At 39.1% G+C, this 22,805-nt stretch overlaps 8 protein-coding genes across 8 annotated transcripts; 5 read left to right on the top strand and 3 right to left on the bottom strand.

Moving 5' to 3' along the window:
* Positions 1 to 2,162: 2,162 nt before the first annotated feature.
* EAF01_002926 (uncharacterized protein) lies at positions 2,163 to 2,576 on the bottom strand (the record flags this gene model as incomplete). The annotated part of the gene is made up of 2 exons (XM_038911180.1): positions 2,163 to 2,244; positions 2,338 to 2,576. 2 exons carry the CDS (start codon positions 2,574 to 2,576, stop codon positions 2,163 to 2,165), a joined length of 321 nt encoding a protein of 106 aa, XP_038774102.1.
* A 1,712-nt stretch (positions 2,577 to 4,288) lies between these two features.
* On the top strand, positions 4,289 to 5,562 carry EAF01_002925 (uncharacterized protein; the record flags this gene model as incomplete). Its single annotated transcript, XM_038911179.1, has 2 exons — positions 4,289 to 4,422; positions 4,470 to 5,562. The coding sequence occupies 2 exons, from the start codon at positions 4,289 to 4,291 to the stop codon at positions 5,560 to 5,562; spliced, it is 1,227 nt and encodes a 408-aa protein (XP_038774101.1).
* A 1,368-nt stretch (positions 5,563 to 6,930) lies between these two features.
* EAF01_002924 (uncharacterized protein) lies at positions 6,931 to 8,513 on the bottom strand (the record flags this gene model as incomplete). The annotated part of the gene is made up of 2 exons (XM_038911178.1): positions 6,931 to 8,161; positions 8,215 to 8,513. The coding sequence occupies 2 exons, from the start codon at positions 8,511 to 8,513 to the stop codon at positions 6,931 to 6,933; spliced, it is 1,530 nt and encodes a 509-aa protein (XP_038774100.1).
* Positions 8,514 to 14,531: 6,018 nt separating this feature from the next.
* Positions 14,532 to 15,096, top strand: EAF01_002923 (uncharacterized protein; the record flags this gene model as incomplete). The annotated part of the gene is made up of 2 exons (XM_038911177.1): positions 14,532 to 14,795; positions 14,857 to 15,096. 2 exons carry the CDS (start codon positions 14,532 to 14,534, stop codon positions 15,094 to 15,096), a joined length of 504 nt encoding a protein of 167 aa, XP_038774099.1.
* An 874-nt stretch (positions 15,097 to 15,970) lies between these two features.
* Positions 15,971 to 16,454, bottom strand: EAF01_002922 (uncharacterized protein; the record flags this gene model as incomplete). The annotated part of the gene is made up of 2 exons (XM_038911176.1): positions 15,971 to 15,995; positions 16,162 to 16,454. The coding sequence occupies 2 exons, from the start codon at positions 16,452 to 16,454 to the stop codon at positions 15,971 to 15,973; spliced, it is 318 nt and encodes a 105-aa protein (XP_038774098.1).
* A 493-nt stretch (positions 16,455 to 16,947) lies between these two features.
* Positions 16,948 to 17,912, top strand: EAF01_002921 (uncharacterized protein; the record flags this gene model as incomplete). The annotated part of the gene is made up of 5 exons (XM_038911175.1): positions 16,948 to 16,992; positions 17,052 to 17,107; positions 17,160 to 17,465; positions 17,538 to 17,712; positions 17,796 to 17,912. The coding sequence occupies 5 exons, from the start codon at positions 16,948 to 16,950 to the stop codon at positions 17,910 to 17,912; spliced, it is 699 nt and encodes a 232-aa protein (XP_038774097.1).
* A 1,216-nt stretch (positions 17,913 to 19,128) lies between these two features.
* On the top strand, positions 19,129 to 19,767 carry EAF01_002920 (uncharacterized protein; the record flags this gene model as incomplete). Its single annotated transcript, XM_038911174.1, has 2 exons — positions 19,129 to 19,343; positions 19,410 to 19,767. 2 exons carry the CDS (start codon positions 19,129 to 19,131, stop codon positions 19,765 to 19,767), a joined length of 573 nt encoding a protein of 190 aa, XP_038774096.1.
* Positions 19,768 to 21,565: 1,798 nt separating this feature from the next.
* EAF01_002919 (uncharacterized protein) lies at positions 21,566 to 22,019 on the top strand (the record flags this gene model as incomplete). Its single annotated transcript, XM_038911173.1, has 2 exons — positions 21,566 to 21,804; positions 21,860 to 22,019. The coding sequence occupies 2 exons, from the start codon at positions 21,566 to 21,568 to the stop codon at positions 22,017 to 22,019; spliced, it is 399 nt and encodes a 132-aa protein (XP_038774095.1).
* Between the last annotated feature and the right edge of the window lie 786 nt (positions 22,020 to 22,805).

Genomic DNA, 22,805 nt, shown 5'->3' with positions numbered 1-22,805 from the left:
ATGATTACATCATATAGATAAATCTTATATATAAAATAAAGTAGTTCATATGATGATATGACTTACATACTAATGAATTACGTTGTATATTATATAGTATGTATTATAATTATTGGAAATCATATATATGATACTAAGTAGTATGCTAGTAACTAACATCTTTTTCTATTCTAATAATAATATAGATAAGATAAGGTAAATTAGAGAGAAATAGGAAAACGGGGAAATAGGAAAAAGATAGACATAAAGAGAAAGAGAGAGCAAAAGAAAGAGAGAAAGAGAAAGAAGAGAAGGCAAATAATGTCTATAAATATATATATATTAGTACTTTGTTTTTCTATTACAGTATTTATATTTGTAGAGAGGGGATGAGTAGATAATGTAGATGAGTAAATTATAAGAGGGTGTAGATATAGATATAGATAAGTAATCATTAGGGGATAAATAGAGGAGTAAATGAAGGGAGAGATTGAGGGGTTGAGGGATGACCATTAATTTCTTGAAAGATGGAAATTATCACTGAAATTATTGATGTTGAAAGATTGAGAGATTGAAATCTTAAAATATTAAAATATCGAGGTATCAAAAGATTAAGAGATTGAGATGGGCTTTTGAAATGACTTTGAATAGAGAGGAATGTATGAGTAGATAGATGTATTTAGACTCTAGAGCTCCGACTCTGAAGATACCAGTCTGGAGTTACGAGTCTGGAGCTGGGAAATGAGAGATTTGTTGGTTGGAAATAGAGTATGATATGATATGTATGAAATGTATTATATTCAGATTTGATATGGATTTATTAAAGTTTAGGAGGGATGTGGAGGTGGTTGGAAAATTGATTGACTGACCGTTTTTACTTGTGAGTCTTACTAATTATTGTTGTGGATTCCACGGAGCGAACTTTGAAGGATGTGATGATGGAAAGTGAATTGGTACTTGTATTTGTGTGGATAGGGAGATGGAGATGGATGTGGTATGTTTGAGGCCTTCCAAGTTTGTTCCTATTGTCGTTTTGTGAAATGAAAAGTGGAGTAATGAAGAAATGAATGTGTGGAATTTGCATGGGGATAAAAATTCTGTTAAGAATACAAATGAAGATGAATATAGTAGGTATTAGATGATTGAAGAAGCTTGGTTTGAGCATGATTCTGTTTTTCGCCATAGAGTTTTTCGACGGCTTGGTGGGAAAATATGATACTGGAGGTATACCCATTGGTGTACAAACTAACAACTAAAAGGATACTTCTCAACTTCAGAAATTCTTAACAGATCAATCTTATATCCTTTGAGATCAAAATTTAAGTTTGAATGATTTAATTTCTTCTGAATGATGGTAAAATTTCTTGTAGCATTTTAATCGACACATCCAGAGGTTTTTTATACGTCAATTTTTAATGTTCTGGAAGTTTGCACGCCTATAGTAGTATCAAAGTTGGCTTGGATTGGGTTGGATCGTTAGGGATGAGGTGGGGTGTGAGGATTGTGGTGATGGATTGTGTTTGGGTTGGTAGATGGATAGACAGATATTCAGAAAGAACCTGGTGTGTTTTGATGAATTGAAGTGTTGTTTGGCCTTGTAGAGTTGGTGAGAAAGATGATAGTGAAAGTATGAGAAAAAGAAAGGGTTGCAATTATGTAGATTTGAGATTTGTGTGTAGGTATGTAATGTTGAAAGAATAACGAAAAAAATATGTTGAAAAATAATGTTGGTTTTGTTCTTGAGGCATGAGTAAAAAGGGGTTCTCGGCTCTCGACCAATATATTTGAAGGAAAACTGATTAAGGTAATGTAAACATATAAATTCTCGCTTCGAAGAGACAGACTATTGAGGGATGACACTTTTCAAAGTCTAGAAAAAAAAACATCAATATCTGCCATTCACACAATCACACAAAGAAGCTTGTTGAAATGTTACTGTACTTCCATATCAATAGATGAACCAGCCATTCTTTCATCTAATACACCTAAGGTTTATTCACAAAGGTCCTTCCTGTTTAGAAACCCCATTCCATCGCAGACATTCATAACCCAGGAAACATCCATCCACACTCCTGTATTCAATAATTTATCTTCCAAAGATCCCAGAACCCCAAAATAACAACTCTCCAAGCCCCAACTCCCATCTTGGAGCCTCCAATTTCCCTTCGTTTTCGACTTCAACTTCAATTCCCATCATAATCATACATGCACTCCAACAAATCTGCCTGTATAGCTCTCAATGTATAGAGTAATTGCTTGTACTTTCTAGTATCAAAAACACATTAGCATCTCTTCCATCTTTTCCATCCATTCCATCCCAATCCTCATCCCCCTACAAAGAACAAAAAACAAACTCACCTATGAAGTCTATTTCTTCCAAAAAATCGACAACGCACAACCAAAGTTTTCAAGCGCAATGCTTCTTCAATGCGCTCAACGACGTCGTCGAGAGCGGAGCGCAGAATACTCAAGATCGAGTCGCTAGCAAGGGCATCGCGGTAGTGGACAACGAGGTCGTAGAGTTCGTGGTAGTGAGATTCGAAGTCGATGAAGATCTCGGGGGGAACGACATTGTGGGTGGGGGTGTAGCGGGGCATTTTGTTGGTGGTTTGTTTTTGGAGAGGAGATGATTGTGAGGTGAGATGATTGTGTGTGTGGGCGGTGGTGTGAGGAATTGGGAGGGGATATGTTTTGCACGCGTGTGTGTGATTGATGGCGATAGCGACGGCGATGCGATGCAATTGTTGGATCTCTGAGGAATTATTCGACGGTGTCAAGTGAGCGTCTATGTGAGAGCTTCTCTTGGGGAATACAAATTAAGACTTCGCAAATCAAATTAGAATCCAATCGCAAAGCCGAAAAATGTGAGATATGTAAAAGCGATGAGCTCTTGATTCGCAAAAGATGAATCTGGATTTCGTCAAATGAGAAATACCACAACTAAAATGCGAGACGAATGAGGAGTGGTAGCCTAGAATGATGAAATGTCTAGATTGAATTGAATATTGAAGGTGGCGTGAAATTGAATTGAATTGGATTGTGCGGGGTGAGTGTATGCGAGGTTTTGGTATGGGAGGATTTTTAGACGAATTGCGGCTGGCGATTTGTGAACCTGGATGGGGAGTTGGAGATGAAGAGGTTTGGATGGATTGAGTGATTTTGAGGTATGCTGAAAGATATGGGATGGTAATATTGTCACCTGGGAGAACAGTTTGTGTGGGTGGAGGTTGTTGGGCCATTTAAGTTCAAGTCATTTATGCGTCTTTCTGCAGGTAAAAGGTGAATTGGAGTATTGTAAATATAGCATTCTTCACTAGATTAGCTCTGTAGACTGTTACTGCTGGGGAGACTCAGAAACCATAGAATAAAATACCTAGAGAAGTAGATGGGGAAGAAATTGTACACAGATGAGATTCATGCATCTCAATGAGTGCCATGAGTGAATCTGGAATTTGGTATATGTGATATGCTTTTACTTGGAAGGGCTTTCTTCAGATCTGGAGTTACGATTCGAAGTACGATGATAACGGGGAACCAAAGACTACTGGTGCAAGATCTCAGGTTAGAAATTTGGTATTGATGATTTGACTACGCATGAGATCTATTCATTATTGAATGAAAATGAGAATGATAGGAAGTACAACGAACACCATGAGGACTAGGGTCTTGTGATCAAAGGTAACAATGAATATGGCAGTGGAAAGATGGGTCGAGAAAAGGAGGAAAAGAAGTTGAAGGAATCGAGGAAGGCCGAACGACAAAGAAAGATCTAGCCGAGTCAAAAAGGAATAAACATCGAAGCAGATGGCACCAGAACAAATATATTGAGCAGTAAAAGTCTCAAAATCTAGAGGGATTGACAGGATCTTTGAATTGGTGGAAGGCTAGCCTATCATCAATCTCAGGGTAGAAACAAAGCTCGAAGAAGTAACGGCATGGAAGTCTACGAACCTGTTTTGTTCTTGTTCATCCAGACCGTACAGACATTATTTAGGTTTATCGCTACGGTGGGAATCATGGAACTTACACCTGTCAAGCAGGAACATAGCTACCAAACTTACTAGCTCAATATTACTGGCCGTATCTTTACTTCTATTCCAACAGGAACTGTATCAATATCAAATGGCACAATATATAACAACCAAGGATTTATGCATCCTCTCGGATTTTCTTTGACGATAAAACTTCTAACGAATTCCCACAACGTCAAGCATCGAACTTCTCAGATATTGATACAAAATTTCTCATTAGTCAACGATAACGTCGACAAAAATCCAAACGATCCACTTAATCGAGTAACTTGGTCGAAATGCCCGACTTAGAAAAATCTTATGCTTCTCTTATTCATTCGGCAACAAAAGAATTAGCATCAGGTCTCTATACGATCACAAATACACCATGGATTGCCGAAAACACTCGGTCTGATCCCATAGACTCTTCAAAGTAAGTTACACTCAAGTTATCACTTCAACTAAACTAATGAGCCCTAGAATCGATTACAATGATCTAACCAGCGTTACCATTGGACCTTCCTCCAGTCCCATTCGTGTGACCTGGCCCCTCGCAGTCTTTTGCATGAACTCTCTTTTCTTCCGCAGCATCTTCATGCCAGAAACACCCACTGTACCAGATACTACACCTCTTTACATCAAAGCTCTCCGTCTGGAACACCAACGTACAAATAATATCCCATTCCCCTGCACTACTCCCGCCGAAACCGACGCTTTCTCCATCTTCGTATCATGGAATACAACCAATGAGTTAAAGTCTTCAACAAAATTTGTTGGCATCACTAGTGTCAATGTTTATGAACGCATTCGACAATACAACAAACTCTGGGATCAGCTGATTGAGTGCTACAAACTCTCTCAATTCCTAATCGCGCCTAAATTCGCCAACAAGATCATCGATACGATGATCTGTGCTTTGAGAGAAGAATGCGGATGGCAAACACATCGAAGACAACTAGAAGACGAAGAAGATGAGAATGTTCTCGCGGCTCCCGGAACTGCAGAGTATGACGCATTAATTGATCACATATCCCAACTCACAACCGAAGGAAACGATGATTTATTTAATCAAACACAATCTTCAAGCATCCCGCCAATAGTAGAGCAAAACAACACTCCGAATCGAAAAACCAAACTTCTTCCTCCAGATGCAAGAAACATTCTCGGTGGATCACCTGCGCAAATCTCACATTTGTATGCGTCTACAAATCCTGGTTCCCAACTGCGTCAAATGCTCGTTCAGATGATCATCAACTATTCAGTTCGCTATCCTAAGTACTATGCTCAACCTTCTAGCTTCAGTACTCTGATTACAGGCGCGGGGTCCGCTATGCAGGAGAATCTCTCAGTCCCGATTGAATTTATGATTGATTTATTGGGTGCGTATGCGAAGCTGGGAAAACAGGCGAGGGATCGAGGATGGAGAGAGAGGGATATGGGATGTGTGTATCATGAGCATAAGGATCATGTTGAGGAGATGAAGTGTCAGGTACAGAGTGCGAGGGAGAGGAATAATGCGGAGGGAGGTGAGGATGTGACGATTTCGTCGGCGGTGGGATATTCGATGGATTGACGGGTTTGGGGTTGATTTGAGGTGAGGGGGGGGGGGGAGAGTGATCTGAAATTTGGTATTGCTGGGGAGAGCGGGTGAGGTTGTTGGGATGAATAATCCTCGAGGATTGGGGGATAGATATAATCTGTATGGTTTTCATGACTTAATGAAATCTCACTAGATATTTTCAATCCCATTGATATTCCAAAACACTTGATCGGAAGTTCTGGGTGTGGTATTTCATTTGAACCCAATAATTGTCACTAGTGCTTGCCACCCGAACTTTTTCATAAAAATTTCGGAAGTCCATAGAAGCATCACATTTTATCTCCTTGTTGCCCTGAAATTATTGATCCATTAGAAGGAACCAAAGCCTTATTTTTCTCCTTATCATACTTGCAGTTGAAAGAGTTTTATTTACTCAAACAAATCCCCTAGAAGACTTTTAGCCAATGAACAGAAATATGTAAAGAATGGTTTTATCTCGCAGACTTTACCACACAGATAACAGATCCTCTTCACTACGAAGACCACGAAACGATTCATAGTGATCGTGAAAACTTCTTACTCATTGGTCAAAACAAAGAACCTACATATCAGTCGAGAATGTTCCATTACAATGACTTCATCGTATGCGGCTGCTGGAAGGTGCTAAGCAAAGAACTCTAATTTTCTGTGGTAGAAATGACCAGAGTGTATTGATCAGACACATTTTCAAGCGTGAACTGCGTCGGCGGACTTAAACTTAAAGGGCGAGTTTTTGTACCAGAAAGTTCTACTACTTCTCTTTCGGATGAGACCATGTTCCATCATCTCTTGATTACATGAAAGGGCTTATTTGGATCATAGAAGAAATCTAAGGCTATGAGTTTCTTGATGCATTTTTTCACTCTGGATTGTCGATATGAATTGTCGTTCATCGAAAGATTGTAGAGGGGATGGAATTAATCCAAATGGCCTAGGAACACGCTAGAAAGAATAATTGAAGGTAGTGAACAGAACATTTTGAAGGAGAAGTTTAAGATTAATTCTACCATAGATATTCAAAACGCTTATTCGTTATCTTTGGGACAAATTATAGTATTCATCTGTACATGACTCATGATAGAAATCTCTCTCTCCCGCGGTCAGTGTTGTCTACTCTTAGAACTCTATTCACTCTCGATTGTTTTCACTTGCTTTATAGTATATATCAATGGAATGTGTATATTCTGGTGTCATCTAGGATAAATAATGTGATAGTTGTATGATTATTATGCTACTCCTAATGCTCCCGATCGCATCTATGTCTGCGACCCACATCCCTAGCAATGACGGATGAGGCTCGCCAAACCTACTCAAAATTTTCAACCCAGCCAAAATACCCCTTCTCTCAAGAAAACTAGATCTTTACTCCTCATCTCGACAATCTTCCCCCTTAGCATGAATATGATATCTACATCTTTCATGTTCCCAAACCATCGATGCCTTTTCCCATTTCTTAAATTCAATAGCAGCGCTTTCCGGATCGACTTTCTCTTCATACCTCCCAAACTTCATGGCTTTGAGAAACCTAGAGCGTAGATTAGGTCGAGATAGGAGGGGCATTGGCGAGAAAAAGGGATGTTGATTGCGGATATTGTAGTGATTGGCGAAGGGATTATGGGCGATAGGAAGTGGAAAATGGGCGTGGTAAGAGATAGGAGGTTGGTGAATGGTTGCGTGAAATGGACCTCCTTGAGGAATCGGATAGTATGTTAGATTGTTGTGAGGATGGGTTAGCGGCGGTTGGGGGTTAAAATGTGGGGCAGGTCCAATTCCAGTGGAGAGTGAAGGCGCAGCGTTATACATATGGTGGTTGGTTGGGGGTGGGGGATGTGCATTCGGTGTAGTTGGCGGAAAATCAGAAGGATACAGTGGATGGCCAGGATGGAAATAAGGATTTGGAGCCGTTCCATTATTTGGAAATTCAATATTCTGGCCCTGAGGCTGAAGAAAAGGATTCGGTACTAAGAGATTATGAAGTCCGCGTCTGGCTCTGCGGAAAGAAGGGGGTGCTCTCGGATGTCGGTTAATGGTTACGGGAACTCGTCTCTCTTCAACAGAAGGGAAGAGTATATCCTTGATTAAAGCTCGTAGTGGTGATGATTCGACTGTGTTGCTATCCACCAGCTTTCGAGTCTCCTCTGTATTGTTGAAAAGTGGGTCGTTCGCCGACTTGACAAATTCACCGCGCACCCATTCTCTATAGGCCAAGGTTAATGCATCCATCATATAATTGGCGAACTTCGGTGCTCCAATATAATCGGCGAGAAAATAGCAATGAAGTAACTGGAACCATTTGTACTTATGGGCTTGTGTTTGAAAATGAGTATTACCACGGTTGATATTTTTACCCGAACATTTTGCATTTCTGATATCCTTTGTGTAGAGCCATGCGAGGAACATTTCGAAACTTTCAGGTTGATAATCTTCAAGTGAGATGGCTTTTTCACGACCACATTTCCAAAGATCAGAACAAAGAGGTTTGAAGAACTCGGCTTGCGTGGCCAATAATCCAGCCATTGCTGTGAACTGGACTCGTTGTCTTCCAGTTCCTACGTGAATGGAGACGATCTCGTTAAAGTTCTTCTGATCATCACTACACCTGTAATTAGCAAATTATCACTATCTCTATTAATTTGAGGAACTTACACGTCATAGCTTCCGCTGAGAAGTGCCAGAACGCTCTTGGTAGTTTTCGGCTTATCAGGTGCTTGATATGTTGCAGCTAGAATCCTAGATATTCTGAGTACATTTTGACGAGAAAGACCACGATGTCCAGATGTTCGAATATAAGCCTCCAGTCTTTCGCTCATTCCAGCTAGAATTACGTCGTCTGTGTCTGCAATTATCGCGTCAAGCTGCGACATTTCGTTGGCAGGTTGAGGCCAAGGTATAATAACAGGATTGTGATTCGGACCCAGATTTGTCCCCGGTCCATTGGCGGCCATTTTTATGATAGATGAGAACTAAGATTATGCGTTTGTGAAAAGTTCGGGAAGTACAAGTATTTCCTTGGGAATGTTTTTCTTGAGTTCAAAATATGATCCAGAAATTCCTCAGATCGCGCGCTTTTTCTAAATCAATATGGTTTCAAGGAAATAGAATTTAATGGATCATTGAGGGACCTAAATAATTATTATTGAAAGCTACGGTCAAAGAGAAAGTCGCAGATACAACGGATTCCACCACAGTACGGTGCAACTCTAGAGTTCGAGCCGCCGTACTCGGTGTTTAGGCGTATGTACGTGTAAAATGTCTGGACTACATTGTAAATACAGCCCATTCTCAAATTTTAGGTTTAGTCGCTCAAATCACAGACGTGCCATTCTTTGGAATTCTTCATTTTATTAACGTGAAACGCTAATAATGCCACTATAGTCTGGAACTATGCATGTGAAAGATTGTCAGAAGTGACTCGTGAACTTGGACTTCCCTCTTCTCAGCGACAACCCTGAGGTTAGCTTTTATGAGATTCTATAATAAGTACACTAAATCACTTATTAATATCTTACTAATCAAGAGAAATATTAATGACTAATATAAATATATAATACGATTTTATATTATAAAATTCTATTATAAAATTCTATTTTTTTATTAATATATTATTAGATCTCTTATTAAATCGATTTATAATGGAATAGAATGAAATAGAATTATTTAAAAGATTGTTAATAAAACGAATTGAATTGATTGGTTACATTTTCTTTTTATTATATAATTAATTCTATGGATTCAATTTACATCGATCTTATTAATAAGTATAGAAACTGTTAGAATTTCATTATAAACTATATAAACCTAAAATTTTCTTCAAAGAAAATCTATAAAAAAATCAATTTAATTAAGTTCTTTCTTATAATTTGATTTCAATTCAATTCTCATATTATATATTCGATTTATTCCTAAAGCTAAAATTACTAAGTGTTCCACTAATACTAGAATACTAATAATATTATTATTATTCTAAAGCTAACCTCCAAGAGCTTTCTTTTTCTATCAAGCTAGGAAATTGAGTGATTTTCTGTTACTTTGCTTGAAAATTGGTGGAACCGATGACTCTCCTAATGTATACCATATACTTAGCTAAACGAAAACTCCCAACTAGTGAAAAGGTTCGAAGGGTGTTTGAACTCCAATCGTCTGCATACTAATAAGAAAACTTCATACGAATTACAATGTATGAACGTTGATCACTAGGATCTAGTGAGTCACCTCAATTCATTAGCTACTGTATTTCAAGCCCTTAGCGAAAGTGAAGGAGACGAGCTCTTTCTGTAGCGTCTATATAAGACCTACAACTTCCTATACATAGCTAGCCCTTTAGACAGAATACAATATAGACATTTAGGAGCTACGAAAACGTGGGTGTTACGTCTTCCGTATCCTCCTAAAACCAACATATATCACCATCATTTTGTCGTAAATTGGATCAATTTCTGCTGTCAGTTCAGCAAGGGAAAATTGTATGAATGCAAAAGCTTAATCTTTACTCATCTAAAATAATTCGTTTCATGCTTGTTATAGATCAAAATTGTTGTTTAGCTTGCCATCATTAGTCAAAGCGACTGGCTCGTAAACTGCAGCTCAAATTATGGGAGTGAGAGATTAAAAGCCCTAAGAAACCAATTTCTCTTCTAAAAGCACATTGACTAAGAAAAGAAATAACCTACAAAGTTTAGTTCTATTTCCCTACATTGATTCAATGTTCTAATATTTCAACAAATGTCCATCTTAATAACTGGTATCTTCTGCAATTGACTCTCCTTAGCGAAATTTCTTCAAGGCACAATAGTCAAGACTCAAAAGTATTAGATAATGGGAGACAAGTAAAGATCCAAGTACTTTCCATTTCATTTTGAGCCTGATCCATCAAGTCTTCATCTCTAGTTTTTCGAAAAAAAAAAAAAGTCCTCTATATTCATTCGTAGTCTACAGTTAACGAATCTTCTACAGGTCACAACATTTTACCGTAAAGAAACTAAGGAATGAAATCTTTCTATTCATTTTTGTAAAATCGTCCGATCATAGCTTTAATCACAGATCCAATCAAACAGCTTTGCGAACTCATGTGCACACGGTGTGTGTCCTTGCTCTGAATAAATCAACCTTGAATTTGGCGCGACATCCCCCTGAAACCCCACGACAACTAAAGTTGTGTAGCAATATAATAACTTATGTCTTTTAATGTGAACTCACGGAACTCTCTATGTGCTCCCGCTCAATTCATTCCAGTCAAAGGGCTTGCCTATGCCTCCAGTAATTCTACCATTCAGGATTTGGATCACTGTATTCAAGTCCAGGGCACCTCTCCCCGATCCATGGATGTGACAGTGAAACCTGCGTCTCGCCCGATCATCTACACTGAGACACTTTTAGTCAATGCCTTGGCTCATTTGATGGATTATAATTAAGCTCCGCATCAGTTCATCAACCAAATCTTGGTGGAATTCTACAGGCCTACCCTCCTCGAGCAAACCGCGAAGTTTCTGATAGAAATGATAATGATCGATGCCCTGTTTGATGATTATATCCACAAGAATCTTCCGGATAGGAGAACACGTTTTGGTCTTGGAGTAAACCCGTTAAATTTGATAGGGCGATGTACCAAGTATATAAGAATGCCTCCACCATCAACCCTCGTCCTCGGCCACAATAGTTTTTCATTACAAATGTGCTGATGGACAGAGTATTGATTTTCCTGTCAAAATTGCTTGCGTCTTCGAAGAACGGCGAGTACTGTGCTAGCATTTCGGCAAGAGCGATGACTGTGATAACGCTATTGCTAAATGTAACTTTAAAGATTCTATTGTATCTCACTAGAGGGGGCGGGTAGGTTTTTATATCTTTTTCCTATCTACTTCATTCAATTAGACACAGATACAGGCGCATCGCATGGTCTTAGCATAGCTACATAGATCGAATCGATTATGAATTTACTACTACTACTACTATCTCATTAGAGAGTAACCAGCCAACCGAATCAAAATCTTCAATAATGAGCAACTTACAAACTTTCTCAGAGACTATCAGTCAAGTTGTCCGCCATGATTCACGAGTCGTGATTGAAAATGTCTAGAAATACCAAGTTCATTAGGTAGAAGTATATGCAAAGGTGTTGCTGAAGTCTCCTCAATGTTTGATTCTTTCTTTGGATACTGTGGTTGGAGTTGGAGACAGCAATCTTATCCATAATATGCGGAATAATAGCGAGTTTATGTACAGTAGCCGGGTTGTTTTGTTTTCGCTTAGTCTATGATTGATAACGTAAGTCATGGCGTAATGCGTCTAATTGCGGGGAACCACTCTATTAAAATCTCAATTACTCAACAATCAACTATAATACAATCTCCAGTATCACTTTCAGATTCATCTTCAACTTCTTCTCCAATATCCTCTTCAGTTTCAGTTTCATATTCAATTACTTTCCCTTTCCCTTTTCCTTTTTTCATTGTCTGTACCTTAGTAGCTTTTTCGACTTCCACTACTGCATCACATAATTCTTGCGTAGAAATATGAAAATGACCCTTCAAAACTAGTCTCTTTCCTTTCTTATGTATCGTACGTTTCTTCATAATAGCTCGTAAATTATTCGCATCGTGTTGATGAACAATACTTTGAGCTCGAAGTTGCTCACTCCCAATCGTCAATTTTCGAATGTATTGACGAACCGGGGTTGAAAGAGTCGTATCATTTTCAATTGTTGAATTTAAAAGGTTATTTGCTGTTTGTAAGATTGCTACATTTGGGGATGAGCTATTGACGAAGACTTGGTTAAAAATATCAAATTGGGTTGGTTCTTTGGATATTTCGACTTCGGGGGTAAACTCTCGACCCAATATACAGAACACTCTTTGTGGATTAAATGGATGTAATCCAGCTCCCCGTTATACCGATTCGATATTTTGATGATGGCATATGTCGGCTCGAGCTTTAATATATGCCTCTATTTATTCAATCTTTTGTATTCGTACAAGTTGAGCTTGATTCAAATCAGAAAGTGCTGCAATGAGCCGTTTTTTCAATGGACTGAAAACCGCAACATCAAGTGGCTGAAGCAAATGCAAGGTATGAGGAGGAAGTATAAGAAGTACAATTCGATTTTGAAGGCAGTGAGCTATAAAGCTTCCACTAATATGAGAATCGTAGCCATTGCAGATGAGAAGCCGATATTTGCCACCTGCTTTTGCACAAGTTGCAGATTCGAAAACGCGTTTTAGCCATTCTAATCCATGAAGATTGCTTGTCCAGCCCTTTGTATTTGCTGAAAAGAACCAGCTATTAAGAACTTCCTTCGGAATTCAATTTTGAAGGACATTTTTATCTTTAAAAATCCTGAGTGGTGGAAGAATGGATCCATCCGCACAAATACACTCTATCATTAAAATCCACTCTTGATGGTCTGGATGTGCTTGATGTTTTGTATGAAGTGTAGAATCGATAATAATTCGAGTTGATTCTATTGTCCTAATTGAATGTTCAGATTTATCCATATTATATTCGTCTTTCTTTTCAATTCCATAATCCTGAATCGCTTTTTGATATGTGTCAAACCAAATACTACATGTTTCCCTGATTGCACCATCCATTCTTACAGATTCAATTCGATGGCCAATAACAACTGTAAGATGAGGATGTCGTTTGATAAATCGTGGAACCCATTCATGACCAAGAAGGTGTTGTGGTGGGAGTTCAAGGGAGTCAAATGAGGGGCAATCCAAATTATAAGTCCGTTTTGAACGTAACTCCTCAGCCAATTCTTTTAACAACTGATGGCCTGGTGAATAGCCGCTAATTGTCAATTGCTTTATCCACTTAAGAAGTACATTCTCTTGTACAGCAGAAAGTTTCTGTTGCGATTGATGTGCTTCAGAACGCGATGAACCCCCTTTGACGCGTCGCGTCACAGTATCTTTAGAAAGCCCCAGTTCTTTTGCAGCTTCATATGAAGACTTATACTTTCCATTTTGAACTCCTAATATTGCTTCAGAAAGTCGAGATTCCATTTCCTGCACTTTTAAACTTTTTCGACGGACCATTGTTGAATTGTTGCTTTTTTGATGGGGTGGTCCCCCACAATTAGACGCATTACGCCATTAGACGCATTACGCCATGACTTACGTTACTTCAATAATAGGATGCTCATGAGAATATCAGTCAGTAAATTGTGTGAGATATTTGGTAAATTAAACATCTCCGTCAATCTGAAATTTACTCTTTTATATAGAAACCTTCACGGAGTCATCGATTCGTTTAATATGAGGTCATAGATTATCAACGAAATTTCCCCATATTCACACATCGTTGTGTGTCTCGTCTGTCAGATGGATCTTGACAAATCAATGATAAGGTGATCGACTCTCATAATCATGTGATCCATGGACTATGGGTTGCTAGTGAGTCTAGGAATTTACTAAATCAATGTTAATTTTTAGTGTTCGCCCTATTATAACTGGTGCGCTAAGCCCAGGAGTGTTCATATTCTCGATATTCGCTACAAATCTTAGTAATGGTAGGTACGACGTATCTATAACTGACTTTATATATTTATAGATGAAGAGATATAACGTGGTATCTATGCTCAGGCCAATTTCTGAAAGTAAAACGCCTTTATTTTGTGGTGTTTGAGCTTGATTGGCACTGAATATCGTTAAATATCAAGGCAAATAAGGTTTGCCTTGCATTTGATTGATGAGTCACTTAGTACAATGATCTACCGTAGGTCCCACATTCACACAATCAAAAGCCTGAAATTTTTTGCTCTAGATTCCTGTGTCTTAATATAAAAGAGCTGTGCCCTCCTTCGTTGTAACAAAATTATATCTGCTTCTATAGTACAAGATCATTTCTCAACACATACTTACAACTGTAAAACCATTAACAATACATTTTTTACCAACGAATCCTAACACCAATACAACAACCCTTCTAATCAAGTGCTCGTTCTGATTTCATAGACTCACAGAATGTTCCGAATGGTTCCCCAAGCTCGAGCTGGCGAATCTATCGCTGCCCTCCTGACTCACAATCAATGCCCTATCGCTTTCACTCGCTCTGTTCACAACGTCAAGCTAGTAGGACTCCATAATCAGTTATTCCAGCCAGCTCCGGAGAAACTAAGATTGCACGGCCTTAGACTTCATGCTTCCCCTACTGAAATAGTAGTCAATCCTGGCAATAAAGAGCCGGCAAGAGCAATCGCTTCGGAGAATACTCGATACCCAAACTTGGTTAGTATTCCATCATTCATACTATAGCAAAAGATATCTCTCTAACCGGTGGTTAAATTAGGCCAAAACTTCGAAAATAGTTGAGACACCAAAAATTGTTGTGGCTTCTGCCACAGCTCTAATCACTGAATCTCTATCTGAGACACCCCTCCTGAGCAAAGCGACCTTTGGCGAGTTCATCGCCGCGCTAGGCGATGCTATCGAATCTTTAACTTGGATTCATAGTGGCCGTCCTAATAAAAACACCAAATTACCTCAAGATACCGAAAATACAATAGATGGAAGCGAAGAACTCCTTTGAGATAGTATCTTAGAAGCAGGTTGAAGTACCTATCATTTCGAAGCCATCTTTTCTACTCCGGCAATACGATCTTGTATCATTTTATGTTATCGTAAAATATAATTGTGAGTAGTGGGATTGTCAGTATTCATTGGGACACGTGGATGGACTGAAAGTCAGGAGAGATGTCAATTCTAGCAGTCGCATTCAGCCAAAACTGCCAATACTACTCAATTTATCTATACTTAGTGTCTATAGCATCAATAAATAGCATCGTCATAGCATCAAGAGCATGCATTTATTGAGATATCATCAGAATAGTGCATTCTTTCTTCATATTATCGTTCGTTATAGTGACGTGAAGTGATCTCTTAAGAAAACTAATGGTCGACATTATTCTCACCCGAGAACTTTTGTTTCATCAGATTTTAGATTATCCACTATCAATTCCCATTTATCAATACTAGATTTTGAATAAATTCTGTTTTTTCACTGAAGATACTGTAGACAGGGCGAGACAGGTTTTGAATAGCACTGCATAGGAAGTTATGAACTCAGTCGTCGTTGAAAAGAATTATATAGGAATTTGTGATGATGAATAGATTATCTCCAAAGTATCTGCCTACCTACCATATATAAACTCAAAAATTCATTTAGAAATATATTAATACCTCAGTAGGTGATGGCTCTTGATCAAGCTCGAGGTTCTTTGGCATTTCACCGTGTTGAGTTCTTCGTTTGAAAGAAGCTCTGGCATCGCTAATACAAAGGAATAGACTCAGGTACTGACTTCTTGAAACTACGAGTTTCTTTGAATATCTGGTCCAGCATACTAGCTCATAGATCGATCTAAAATGGCCCTTGTCGCCTTCTAGCATACAGATAAGGGGTGAGATCAAGTTTCCAAAATTGGGTCATAACTAGCAACTAATATTCACTAATTTTGATACTTCAATATTATATTAGTCAATACACCTTGAGTAGACTGCGGACTCAAATATATGTACTCACCACCAGGTAATCGCTAAGACTAAGATCGCGATAATATAGATCAGAGACCTAAACTGTTCCATGATTTGGACATACAAGGAACCATCTTCCCCCGTCAACACCACTCCACTAGTCATTTTCCCGATGTAGTGTTCATCTTTGATCTTCATTATCTTCTCGAGTCGAGCAATTTTCCATCTAAAATATGCAAGTAGAATGATTGCTGTGAGAATTGCGGTGAAAGATAAAACTCTGAGGAAATGTATCTCATTGTCTTTTCGATGTATGGCTTTAATATCTGGTGTGTAAAAGCAGGTGCGCTCCTTTTTTCCAGAATCACTTTTTCTGTCAAATGCTGGCTTTTCTTTTCTGAATTTAAAGCCCGCCATTTATTATGACATAATAAAGGGAATTTCGAGGATTTATTGTGCGTAGCTTTTCCATATCTTTCTTATGTTGTATTTGTAGTTGCTATTTGGTGCCCTACAGCTAGCCGATCCATATACGACAGCTTCTAAAACATGGTCCGTGCGGATGAGCCCCTAAAAACTCAAATACATAGCCCATTCGCTCCTAGCTGCTCCTATGTTTCAATACAGCAGATGTGATACGGCAATAATAGCAATAATCAAATCGATTACGGCTAAGCGCGGGTTAATACACTGATTGGATCTTGATGTGCTTATCTATATATGGGTGTTTTCTTTCATGTGAATAAATTTTGGTGTCGTCTAAGCTGGTCCACCCTCTTAAACTGTTGTTGGTTTTATCAAAACGTTCCTCAAAATACTCTCGTTCATTAGTTTCAATAATTTCTCAGAATTATTGTCTACAACACCCTAGTAAACGAAAGCTATCATCTCACGCAAAATCACTTGCGACATGCCTTCCAATGTTCATAACGATCGGGAATCGTGTCCAACAAAGGTACGCATCAACATATCAAGAAGACTTCCATTCGCATATAAATACTAATAACTTCGCAGGACTATGATGCAATGACCCAAAGTGAAGCCATCAATGCCATCAGAACACGAACAAAGTCCCTCGAGCGTCTGATGATACACAAGAACCCCCGTTTCCCCGGTAGAAAGCCGAAGAAATGGTATTGAAGATGAGAATGGTGAACCTCAGAATGTCAAATCCCACTCTAAAAATCGTCCAAAATCGGGAGAGGCTCCACTCGAGCTGGAATTGGTAGTCCTGAAGCATCGTCAAATCATTGCTGTGGTCAATAGAGATTTGAATAATCTCTTTCGTTATAGTCTAGATGCGAGATTAAAGATTCTAAACGAACATCGTCAAGAGTTTCAGGTGGATATCAAAACTGTTGAGGAATACTTATTTCTCATGAGAAAACTGCAGCCAGCGAACGACAAAAATTGGGGACGAAAGAGTAGGTATGTCTAAAAGTAGCCCGTTCACAAGTCTGCGTCATCAGTAGAATCGAATGCTCACTTTTCATCATCTAGCATTGCTTCGGAGTTAATGGCTGAATCTACTGTCATGCGCAGCAATATTGAGGCTCGCATCCAAGAGGTAGAGAATTTCCTATCCGAAGCGACAAGTGAGGAATTAAGCTTAGAGAGCAGAAGAGAAATGATGCTAGATCTCGGGATACGCCATGGAAGTTACGGGAGCACACTTGTAAGTCATTGAGTCCTGTGCCCTTAGTTTGTGTGGTATAGATAGGTTCGCGAGACCTCTACTCACAATTTCTTTACCTATAGAGTCTCCGCGACCATGATAAATTTCCCCAGAATAAATACACCAAACTTATTGACGTTAAATCATTAGAGAAGAAAGTTCGCGGGGCTACGGCGAATGCCAGGAAGTTGGGATTGTAGTAAAGTATAAAGTTGAAAGCCTTTCCATCAAATACTGCGTGGCAGATACATACTTGGGGGCCTTGTTGTCATGAAAAAATTATAATCACTTGCTCTCCATGTTAACGAGATTTTTTACCTCATCTCAAGGCTTTGATATGTCAAAACACAGTCTTTTCTGAATAGTATGTCATGGTATTTATTGCACCATAATGGTAAGGCGGATTTGGTTTCATACATATCTATTGAATAAAGGTTAGATAATTGTAAAAGATTTTTCATTTGTCATACGGAGTACACTTTGTACTCTTCAAATTCTATCCCAAGCTCATCACGTATAAATATACATCAACATCATCATCCAAATATTTTTCAAACGTCGAATTCCCATGCAGAAGTGACGTATAACCTCCAGGAATATCAATATCAGGAAATCTTAGGAGCCCGAGAGGCAGCCTACCACTAGACTCTGGCTTCATCGTAGCATTTTGCCCTTTTATCTTTGGAACTTTGCATTTCCAAGCCCCGATTATTTGCGGCGGGATGAGAGATTCAACATCTTTGGAACTATCTCGATCATTCATAATCAATATTTAGGAAGTAGAATTATTATCTCAATAATAACAAATGAATTGACTTCATTTGTCAAAATACTAGGCCACATTGAAGAGCTGCAATAATTTGTACCTATAGACTCTGCCTCTGCGTTTCATTTCAGGCATTTAGAATTGTCAGTTCCATATTTTTGACATCGGCTACCATCTGATACATTTCTAATTGCGCCCCCGTTGAAAGCTTCCCAGAGAATGAGACCTCTCTCTTTCCTTCTGTAACCGCTACCACTCTCACTTAGATAGTTGCCGTACGGAATGAGCGGCGCACACGATACCACCAGAGCTCTTTTGTAAAGTCATATAATACAGTCTTTTCTTTTCGTATATCAGAGTTACTCTCAAAGGTCAAACTTCCTCTTTGTTCGCCTTTTCACGGAAACAGCCTCCATTAAGAGTATACCACACGTACCCCCACTTTATTTTTCCTCATCAAATCATTCACTCAACCAACCGAGAAGCATTCAGAACGGAAAATTTTTGCCAAATCACTGAATAAATACATCTCTCGTCTGCCCACTCAGCTCCTCCCTCCCAACACCGACCTGACCTACTTCTTAAGAGTCTCAAGCTCATATTTTCTTCCGCAAATAGGCTTTAGTATCTCATCTTTTTCGTCAATCTTCATGGATACCAAGACACCCACCGCAAGCCTCGTTGAGACGTTTCAAAAACAAATCCTCGGTGGCATCACCATGGTCAATGAGAAACTTTTTACATTGTCGTACCCCCGTAGAAAGAAGTACCTCTCAGTACTTTTACCAGCCTTGCATTCACGGATCAAAGAGGTTGACTCTTATATCGAGAAACTCAGTGCGCCGGATCGAGCTGACGAACTTGCGTACGTAGTCCTCAACAATTTCCCTCTTGATTCAATCCATATTATGAATACTAATACTGCTTCTAGAGCCATGCGCGTCGTCCAACAGGATTTGCTGCGCACGATTCTTTTTGTCCAGAAATTACTCGACGAGTACGACCAACAGAGGGTTCTCTTAAAGTTCCGCGAGCAACCTACCACTAAGCAAATCCCTACGATACCATCTCCAACCATCAACTCCGAAGAGCTTGATACCCGCAACCCATTCTCAACAAGTCTCAAGCTCGGCGAGCCACCCTCTTTGCTGCCAAAGATGGAAGGCCTCGAATTTGAAACAAATCCGAAGGGACCTGTCAAAAAAAGCATGCTTCGTCAACCTCGAGAGAAATTTCCAGAGCCTAGCGTACCAGTTCACAAGGAAGGAGACGAAGGCTGTAAAGAATGATTTGGTTCAAGGCAAAGATTGAGCATACTGAACACTGCTTGTGTGATTGGCCCTTGTTCCTTGATATGGATTTTAAAGGCACAAAGATTGGTAGATGGACGGCTTCATGTATTTTGTTCTCTCTGCGGTAACACGGTTATGGTCTTCTCTGGTTTCTTTGTATCTATGACACAGCCAAAATCAATTCCTATACCTGTTTGAGCCTTTCCTTAGCTTTGAATAACTCTTATCTTTGTGAGATGGGAGATTGTAGTAGAGGTTCAGGCATCAAATAATTTGAAACTCAGGTCATGTGGTGCAAAGTTTCAAAGTTCAAATGTAAGTTCATGCAGTAATCCACTCATTCTCGCGAGAAACCAAACTTCATATTTTTTTCCAGATTTTAATCTAACTTTTCAACTGTTGAATTCGAATTGCTTGAGTATTGTTCCTTTTGTCTTGTGTTTCGAAGCTGTTTGATGATTTTTTAGGAGTTCTCGCTTCGACGCTGCTCCACCAAGATTACTCATTCTCGTTTATTCTCGTTAAAGAAACCCCCTTCTCCTTCATTATGTTACTTGAATTATTGACTCTTTTCTCTTGAAACTTTTCAGTCATCTTTTACATATTGTTGTTGTCTAGAACATAAATTTAAACAATATAATTTTGCAGTTCTGCTTGATTTGTAATAACTGACTTTTACCATGAATATCCAATCAAAAGACTAGGAAATGCTCTTACAAAGAACTATTTCAGAAGGTAATCACTCAGCTTTGAGTAAGAATTTTTAAAGAAGAGATCACTCAAAGATTCACATATTATCAATCTCTGCTGCGCCTCTTTTATAAAGATATCCAAACGCCAATGAAATGCTTGCGATTTGAAAAGCTTTGATGCACTAGTAAAGGATATTTTCTTTTTTTATCATTGGTTATTCAAAAATGTGTGGCCAACAAGGTTGAACAATCAATGAGTAAGACTGAAGCTCAAATTTCCATTAACCAGGCTCTCTCTGAATGTAAATGATTGTTTGAATATGAACAGTACATAAGTTGTGATGTGATAACTTGATGGGAAGTTTGAAGGTTGTGTCAGTTTAGAAGACTTGTTATGCACACCACCATGTATAGGAGGATTAAACAATAACATCACAAAATATTAAATATATGCAAGGCTGAATATTGGCCATCCTTTCGATACAATTGTTAGCTGCAAGACATTGCTACTCCTATATACAGGTTTCAGATTTCTGTCTCAATTTCATGTGTATGATTCATCTTCAACTACGCCCATTGTAGCTTACATTATTTTCAATCAGTTCTCAAGACACTTAGTCCCGTAATAGATTATCCCTAGATCTATTGCTACAACAATAGACATTCATTCACTCTTTCATCATTGCCTGCTGTGCGGTATAGTACAATTTAGGCATCTCTGAATGAAATTAGTTGTAACTATCAAGGTTCTACTGTAATTCTGGTCCCTAAACTTGCGCAATCATACTAAGCACTCATCAATTCACTATTTCCCCATCAGCCATCTTTGTTTACACTGGAGATCAGGCATCTCTGATTCACATTGGTGATGTAAGCCAATTTTTGAAGGCACAGGTAGTTCTGTACTTTGCGCTAAATCTTAGAGGAATTTCCTGTGCTGGCTATATTCGTGAGTAGCTAGATAATCAATAGTGAGGAACTTTCATCGACGGAGACTCTCAAAACTTGCCCACATACTCACAGTCAAAATCCATCGATACCTCATATTAAAATCTCTCCAAATCAAGCTCGTGCTCTTATTCTTTTAGAGTTTAGTCCTAGCTATGTCTCAAACGGCTTACATCCAAGAGCTCACAATCGATTTTGAGCAATATCATACAGACCTGGTGGCTGATCTTCAACTTTGGGACAATGCAATTGATGGAACAATAGCCAATCGAGTCTTCCAAACGTTTTGTGCTCTCAATAGATTGCACCTGAAGATCGTTTTTATCGAGCGCAGAAAAGCCCTCATTGAACGTATGAGTAGCTTGCCCGCGGATGCTCGAGCCGAGCTTTTGAGGTAGGATTTCCAAACCCATTGACATAAGGTATCTGCTGAAGTTTGATTCCGACAGGGAGTACGAAAGACTCTTGGTCTTGATGTATCCGATGCGCCAGTGGTACGAGGTTATTCGAGACGATTACCGCGCTCTACAGACCGCTAGACGCAATGGAGATTGGGAGACTGCCAGAGAGCTTGAAGAAGAGCTTGATCTAGAGCCTGGACATGTTTGATTGGCGAGCGACAGAGGGTAAAGTCGCAGAACAAAATAACCTGGTGGCGAGCATGACGGAGTTGGCAGGAATCAGACAAATCGAGCTACTGGGTGGACCTCAACCATACCGCTTTTCCTATCAGCACTGTTTGAGAGCGTGGCAGGAGTGCTGGGAGTAAGAATGACTGCGGAAGGGTTTGATGGCGTTAATAGAGTAAATCTAACATCTCAATCATCTAATACCTACAACGGGTACTTTCCAATGCTGTGACTTGATTATTTGTATATTTTGTTACTTGAGTGAGTATTCATCTTGGCTAGTAATCAGAAGATATCACTAGATGCGCAAAATTTTTGCACAGAAATCTGCTACAGAGGAATATATAGCATAATCAATGAGCCTGTCAATTGCTTATTGACCGCTTCTAGCCATACATAACATTGTATGCAATTTACCTGTACTTGAGTAGCAGAGATCATAAATTGGGTGCTTTAGCATAACTGAGCTCTGAGGAGCTGTCACATAATTCGCACGAATAGTAAGTAACTTTTGTCGCCCATGGCCTCTGCAAAGAAGTGTAGTGGTTCTTCTGCCACTGAGCAGCAGAATTATCCGACTTTGCCTCTCTTCCTACATTAATGATAAATCTATCAACGATAATAAGATATGTGAGTGTGACTAGGAGTTATCCGTTACTTTCTAAGATTGTCTTTAACGGAGCTCAGCGTTTTTAGCGGGGGAAGCTAGACCTTATCGCCAGATGCGCTTCACTATCTTGACCACTATTGAATCATCACGTAAAGC

This window comes from Botrytis porri, assembly GCF_014898465.1.
Source record: "Botrytis porri strain MUCL 3234 chromosome Unknown BPOR_003, whole genome shotgun sequence".
Lineage (NCBI taxonomy): Eukaryota > Fungi > Ascomycota > Leotiomycetes > Helotiales > Sclerotiniaceae > Botrytis > Botrytis porri.
This window is presented reverse-complemented; position numbering and strand designations above follow the sequence as displayed.